Source organism: Coccinella septempunctata, chromosome 2 (assembly GCF_907165205.1).
Source record: "Coccinella septempunctata chromosome 2, icCocSept1.1, whole genome shotgun sequence".
Lineage (NCBI taxonomy): Eukaryota > Metazoa > Arthropoda > Insecta > Coleoptera > Coccinellidae > Coccinella > Coccinella septempunctata.
In genome coordinates this window covers 14,095,473-14,103,196 of record NC_058190.1, presented here as the reverse complement: position 1 = coordinate 14,103,196, position 7,724 = coordinate 14,095,473, and the positions used below count along the sequence as shown (strand labels likewise).

The following is a 7,724-nucleotide window of genomic DNA, read 5'->3' as shown; positions in this document are numbered from 1 at the left end:
GGAGGTTTTTCCCTAATCTCTTGTATCATACGTATCGAATTGTATGGAACCACGTTACACTAAACTCTGTTAAAACTTATACAAATGCTACATTGTTAGATAACTAAAAATGTATTTCTGACATTCGAAATAATATATACATAATATCATAATAATTTAACGCAATCGTTCGGCTCGAAAATTACATACATCTGGGCGAAATGTATTTTCTCTTTTCTAGGAATAAACGAGCAAAAATTTTTGTCTGCATACTCTGCATTGACAAAGGAAATATGTTTATTGAATAATAAAAGTTTTTTCAACTTCTTATATATCTTGGAGGTGGAGTTATAACACTTAAATGAATCATAATGGAAAAAATAAAAGGAACTGAAAAAGATTTTCACTGTTTCAAAATTATATTACAAATATACAGTTAAACGAGAAAAATTTTAAAGTAAACAATAAAGGATCAAAGTTATCATTATCGCAAAAAAACATTACAGATGAGATTTTCATTCTAATTCGAACAGACTTGTTCATTAATCAAAAATTCTTATATAGGTACGTGAAATATTTAAAAATCTCAGTTTGTATCCATAGTAGTATCTTGTATTTCCAACTCTCCCATCTTCTTTGTCAGGTCTGGAGATCCACTGCTAACATCTTTGTGTTCATTAATAGCACTAGTCAACACTTTGCTCAAATTCTCAACCTTATTAAAAAAAGTTGGTATTCTCGATAGTCCCTTAAATCTACCTATGGGCTTCCTTATGTCTTCTAGGTGGCCGTCGAATGCAATTTTGGACACTACAGAACATTTTGTCATCTTGTGGAACTGACAGCTTAGTGAACACTTACTAAGAGGCGTTAAAACTCCATCTAGGACTATCCAACATTGCTTCACTGACTGCAAAAATAAATATGATTAACTACTATTAGAACTTAGATGCAGCTGAGTCTTCAACTTGTATATACAGGTTGTTTCACCGCGATGGCCTATAAGACGTTTATGGAAAACCAATCATAATTATGTACTGAAAATTTGACACTTGGAGTTTTCGACAATGAACTTTCTCTTAAAAATATTCTCAGACCTCTGTAACTGCCAACTATTTTCTTATTTCAAATGGCACCCAGTATATCCCTACATCGTTAGATGTCTGATATGTGATACCAATTTCAACAGAAGTTATGCCATACCTTGCGTGAAAACTTAACGGCCTATGAGTTATTGGGATTCTTATGAAAAAAAGATAACAGGAGAATATTTTCCGAGAAAATATTTTCCATTTTCAATTTTGGTATTATGGAGTACTGAAACACTGTTTTCTGTTTGGACCTAAAATGTACAGGGTGCTTATGAGAAGATCATCAAGTTGGCTAAATCGAATTCAACAATTTTCAAATTGCCATCTATGTTCAATTCTGAGTAAAAAGGAAGGGATAATACCTATATAATACTTAACCACATACTCAAATTAGAAACTTCAAGTAATCAATTAGTCCGAAATGGCACTTTTTCTCATCTTCGATAACTCCGAGTGCTTTTATTTTAGGAATAGGATTTACTTATGTAACATACACGGTTTTTTTTCGTAGAATCGACTGAAGCAATAGAAAATTTATGTTGTAAGTAATTTGAAAATTTTTAGCTTAAATTATTTCGATTTGCCCAACATGTTAGGTTAGCAAACCTAACAAGGTCAGCAAACAATATAATGAAAAAATTGAGAATGATTTAGTTTTTTTCGAGTAAACCTCAGCAAAAATATTAACTAAAGTATGTATGACATCATATTCTCACAATTTTTTTTCATGAGAATCCTATAATAACTCAAACTGTTTTCACCCAAGGTATGATATAGTGTTGAAATTGCCATCAAATCGATGTATACTGGGTATGCCATTTGAAGTAAGAAACTAATCGGTTGTTTCCAGACTAACTGAAAATTTAGGAGGAAAAGATTATGATGAGTTCTGCATAAAACTCTTATAGGCCATCGCGGTTAATCACCCTGTATATTTTGACCCTGTACAATTGCTTCTTATATCACCTCACAAAACATATTACTTATTGAACATTTCCCACATTTCAACACAGGTAAAAAGATAGTATCGTTTCAAAATAAAAATAAAAGTATGTATATGTTTTTTTCGCCAGGTAGAAGGGAACCTATATTCCATTCACTTTCATAAAAGCTCTCGGTTGGCCATGAAATCATCCCTTTAGTTTTGTAACTAGAACGGATCAAGGTTGGTGCAAGTGAAATGTTGTTGATGTCATAACGACCTTGCCTCAACTAATATTGATTAATAAATAGTAATACAAAAATGCCGAAACAGATTGAAAATGAGAGAATACGGAGTATCAGGAAGTACTATTTAGAATTCAGTATCGCTCATTCAAATACATAGTAAAAATATATAAGACGGTAGGTATCGAATATATTTAATGTCAGTAATATTATATTACGTTTCATCTGAACTTACGACCTATATATTTTAGCTGAATGTTTCCAATATCAGAAAGATTTTGAATGAATAGGATAGGCTGACCAGATTATCCAATGTTCCATGACGGACGGACCTGGGGAATGTGTATACAGGGTGTACCAAGTTCGAGGGCCTATTAGACGTTTCTGGAGAACTGGACATATTTGAAATCTGAAAATTGGGATTATGATATTGTTTGACATTATCTACTGAGCTAAAATATTCTTGAAGCGTGAGCACTTTCAGTTATACAGGGAATGGAAATACATTCTTCGAAATTTTTTTTCTATTTTTTCGTTTCCGATATGATAGAATATTCAATTTCGAATATATTTCTGTTCAAATCATATCAGGAAAGGAAAAAAAAATTTTTTTTTGGAAAAATTTACTTTCATTCCTGTATAACTTAAAGTTCTTAGGCTTCAAGAATATTTTAGCCTCGATTTCAGCTCACTAGATAATGTCGAACAATATCATGATCCAAATTTTCAGATTTCAAGAAGTCCAGTTCTCCAGAAACGTCTAATAGACCATCGAACTTGGTACACCTTGTATATTTATATAGACAGGACGAGTCTTTGAATCGTAAAAATATTTCAACAGTAGATTCTTGAGATCAAAAGAAATACTTTTTTCCCGTACCATTTTTCCCGATTCAGCCCTGATAAAAAGATATAGCCACTTTAAGTTTTCATAATGAGCTGTGCCACACGTGGAAAAGCAAAATTACCTTCAGAATAACTAAATGAATCTGTAACATCTGTGGATCTTTTCAAAAGAGTTGTATTCGATCAAAAATACAAAATTTTTCGAATTTCACAGATATTTTTTATTTTTGAACGTCAAATTACTCGAAAACTATTTTCCGAAATGCATTTCATTCGATAAAACCGTTAGTGAGAACTAGAAATAAATTTTTTTATATTTTTCAACAACCTGCATCTTTTAAACCGAACCGATTCGGAAGAAACGGTAAAGAAAAAAAGTGTTTCTTTTGTCCTCAAGAATCTACCGTAAAATATTCTCACGAGTGTAAGACTCACCCTGCACCTAGCTTGAAAATGTTGTAAAAAATGTAATTTGGCGAAGACAAAAAAAATACTCACCGATCCTGATATGCGTTTATGTCCCATAAGTCGTTTATATCGAGCGAATATTGAATCCATATACGTCATTGGTTCTATTTCGATTTCACTTTTTTCTCTCACAGGTTTATGCGAAGTTTTTGTAACGAGGTTGTCAGACTCATGATCTGTCGATGCGGATGTTGATGGTTCTGTCAATCGAGAAACAAGATTTGAGTCTTGAAAAGGCTCATTATGGGAAATCAAAGTTGACGATTGCATCGTGGGTGCGTCGTAGGAGGGAATATTTGCGTTTCTAGTTTCTTCCAACGAAGATTGCCTTTGGATATCTGAAAAAAATTTCCGTTGGTGCTTGACAATTCAATTTGTTTAATAACAAAAGACCAAAATGATACAATAAAAATCAAATTTGTTCGAATAACGGTAGAAGACAACCGGAAGGCCGTAATAGTGTATCACACTGTCTAACGAACTTCAAAAGTGTCTGCAATTAAATTAATCTTGATAGAAATATCGAATACGAATTCAATAACTGCAAGATGCAAATGATAGAAATTCTTATATCTTATACAACTGAATGCACTTTACAGATCAATTGCAACGAAACGAATTATAATTTTTTTCGCATATTCATAAACAATAGTGAAAAATATTCAAAATGACAAGAAACTCGACCCCTGCTATTCACCATTCAAAATTCTGCAAGAGGTTACTACTAACCTGATTAGAGAAATTATCCCAAATGCATAAAAATGCAGGTAAGAGTTTCATCATCAAGCTGAATATATTGTGGATGATTCGCAAAATATTACAATTAATTGAAAAACGTCCACAAAAATAACGATGAGTAAAGGTATTTATATATGCATACAATACAGGGTGTTTCATTGGTAAATGAATATACAGTAACCTGAGCTAGAGCTACCCTAGGCGAGTCCAAAAAACCTATGATATGTCTAATCAATTCCATAACAGTGTGCTTCATATATTCACCTAAAATTTCAATTTCTCATAACTTTTGAACCAACCCGTATGGTCGGTTGATATTTGGAATATGTGATTCACTTGCACAGGTCGATAGATTCACATTTAAATTTCCAAAAAATTCCAGGTCCGTAATTGAAAAATATGGGACATCTTCCAAGCTGGGATTCAACACTCTGTATATCAAAATTTTCGGATTTGATGGAAATATTTGAAAAGAGCAGAAAATTTTCAATGGGATTCAGTACATTTCATTGTCCCGCACGTCATTTTGCTGAACGAAAACTCCAGGGAAAGCGAAGGGAGAAATGTTTTCTTTTGTTGATCGTTCCAAGATCTGTGTAAGTGAATCATATATTCCAAATATCAACCGACTATACTGGTTGGTTCAAAAGTTATGAGAAATTCAAATTTTAGGTGAATATATGAAGCACCCTGTACCACGGTTATGGAATTGATTAGACCTAAAATCTAAAATGGGTTTTTTGAACTTGCCTAGGGTAGCTCTAGCTCACGTTACCTTATGTTCATTTAACAATGAACAATCAAACCATGTCTATTTAAATCGATACGGTTTCAGTGATTTAGTTTATAAATGAAGCGTTGAAGCAAAACTCCCATAGTATAGTAAAATTCCAATCCGTCTGCAACCTTTTTCATTTTTGTATTATTCTTTATCTTCAAGCATATACGGGATTCTTACTCACTTTTTATACCTAATTCAATTGTTAAACAGTTCCTCTTCTTTTAAAAGGATATTCTATCAGTAATGGTTTACAATAATTCACTGAAATATTTTATATCAAACTGATATTCCACACTATTATTATAATCAAACTAACGAATCCTCAAAAAAAATTTTTTTCATTGTTTTATTTCATTTCGAATACTTCCAAGTTATTAATATTAAACTTGCAATAGTTATCGAAATAGCATTAACATAGGAGAATTTATTTTTATTGTCACATTTAGATATTCCTGATTGTCTTATTCTATCTATCGATTATTATTCCTTTTGTAATATGTACCTACTTATTTCAATATAAACAAAGAAAAAATTGACAAACCATATGTTCTGCGTGCAACGTTAGGATTGCCAATAAAATTTGAAAGATAAAATGAGATAACGTAAAACGATGTGGTGAAGAATGCGACCAATTGAGAGCAAATAACAATTATATTTGGGACGGAATAAATTGAATATTATTATTGAAGATTTCAGTTTCATTTCGAACACAAGTTAATTATTTATCACTTTAATGTTTGAATATCAATACACTAAAAGATGGAAGATTGAACGAGGAGGAAAGAGTGAAACTGGTTTAACACGATGAGAAGAGTAAGAAATGTAGGATTATACTTCATCTCATGATATGACAGATTGGTTTTTTGAGACTTTTGATTCAAGAACTCGATTCCTTTCATCGTTCGTAATTCATCTGAAATTATTCGACTGATGGCTTATTTATAGAGGTAATTATTATGGATGATTTTCACTGTGTTTATTTGATAATTTATATATTTGATAGATTCTATTACTAATTGCCCATATTTTATTTGTATATTTTGATAACAGAAAACAAAATTCTTAATATTAAACTACGTTAATGCCAGTCTAACGAAACTTTATCGAGAAATCACATCGTAATTGACGGTTATATATAGATTTGTTTTGATCGATAATTCAGTTATGAGTTCTTCTCATAACTTTAATTATCCATCCAATTTAAAATCGTTCATCGTGTGATCGGATAATCGGAAATACTGTGAGTGTCGAAATTAACTATACTTTTTTGCTCTTTCCGAGAATAACACTAAGGTTTTTTTCAGCAATGAAACATGGATACAGAAAAAATCTCACCTGAAGGATTATGGATATAATTATTGTTATCTCTAATATCCATTAGGAATTTCACCCACTAACTCCTTCGAAAGTTTGAAACTGCAATGTTTCTGTACTATCTGTGCCCATGTAAAATTGGCAAAAGTACCTACCTCCATGGTCAAATTAGGGTGGGGGTAGGTCATATTCTGTTCACAGGTAGTTTATTCCTCGACACTTTCTATGAAGATCGGTTAGTCATAACCCCCTGAAGTAAATCAGCAGTTATGAAATGATAAGATGATTTCTGCTTATTTTCTAAGGAAAATCAAGTATATCTCACCCTTGCAAGCATTGGAAGGAATTTCACTATGTTCAGGTATCCTCATTTTTATTGATACTGAAATCATTTTCACTTCATTGAAAAATTATGAAGAATAAGAGGTTAGTTTCCATGTAATTCCTAGTCAATAAGTTAGTTTTTGCTTTACATGTAATTTAAGCTTTATTGGGAACTCCGAAATTTCTATAGTTCATCTGTCGACTGCTTCTAATGATTTTCCTCAGAAACTTCTGAAGATGAATATCTAGAATTTAGCACTGAAGTGCTAGTTGCTGGCATATTCTTTCCATAGGATAATGTTAGTATGTAGAAAAATAACATCTGAAATATATTAGATGTGAGAGAAAATCTTGAACAAAGACACTATTTTTGTTGAGAAGTAAATAGTAGCTGATTTGAATATCTAATGTTCACTACTGTTAAGCTTAGTTATTCATTTTATATTATCACGATTTCAAAAAACTCTTTGGATTTTAGTAGGACAAAAAGGCAAAATCCAAGATCAGTTAAAATCCTCGAGATTTAGTGTTAACGTGAAATATTCACGGTCCCGAATAAACCTATATTTTTAAATGAATTTGATACATCAAATTTCCCAAAATAGAGGTAATTGTCGGATCTACACTATAATACTACTACTTTCCTGTTCCTCATCAACACAACTGGTTCTCTGAACTCGTACAAGCTCACACAGCTTCTAAAGGGTACTTCGGTACCTACGGGGAATCAGGATAATATAATAATAATAATAACTTAAAAAAATCTTGGAAAATAAAATATAAATGGAAACAACAATTCCGAAGAAATTGTCGCTCCGATAATGCGAGTTAGTCATGAACTACCATAGGAGGTCCCAAAGAAGTCGAAACATTCAAGTGCAACTGTAGACCTCCTTCCTTTTTTTGTTTTTGTAAAAAATCTTATACCACCAACTGCTGATCAAGCATAATTAGTCTTTTTAAGGATATAAGAACATGATAGAGTTAGAGTTAGTAGATAAGATTCATTGTTAAGT

At 31.9% G+C, this 7,724-nt stretch overlaps 1 protein-coding gene and 1 long non-coding RNA gene across 4 annotated transcripts; one reads left to right on the top strand and one right to left on the bottom strand.

Moving 5' to 3' along the window:
* Nucleotides 1-379: 379 nt before the first annotated feature.
* LOC123308356 lies at nt 380-6,731 on the bottom strand. Of its 3 annotated transcripts, XM_044890976.1 has the most exons (4): nt 6,406-6,731; nt 3,582-3,889; nt 557-889; nt 380-517 (listed from the first exon to the last, which is right to left on the bottom strand). In XM_044890976.1, the coding sequence occupies exons 1-3, from the start codon at nt 6,446-6,448 to the stop codon at nt 566-568; spliced, it is 675 nt and encodes a 224-aa protein (XP_044746911.1). In that variant the 5' UTR covers nt 6,449-6,731; the 3' UTR covers nt 380-517; nt 557-565. The 3 variants fall into 3 exon arrangements, with proteins under 3 accessions (XP_044746911.1, XP_044746910.1, XP_044746912.1); XM_044890975.1 differs by having other exon boundaries at nt 380-889; XM_044890977.1 differs by lacking the exon at nt 6,406-6,731 and adding an exon at nt 5,252-5,557 and having other exon boundaries at nt 380-889.
* LOC123308357 lies at nt 5,583-6,660 on the top strand. Its single transcript, XR_006537099.1, has 2 exons — nt 5,583-6,017; nt 6,375-6,660. It is a non-coding gene; the product is annotated as an uncharacterized LOC123308357 (long non-coding RNA).
* Nucleotides 6,732-7,724: the final 993 nt, after the last annotated feature.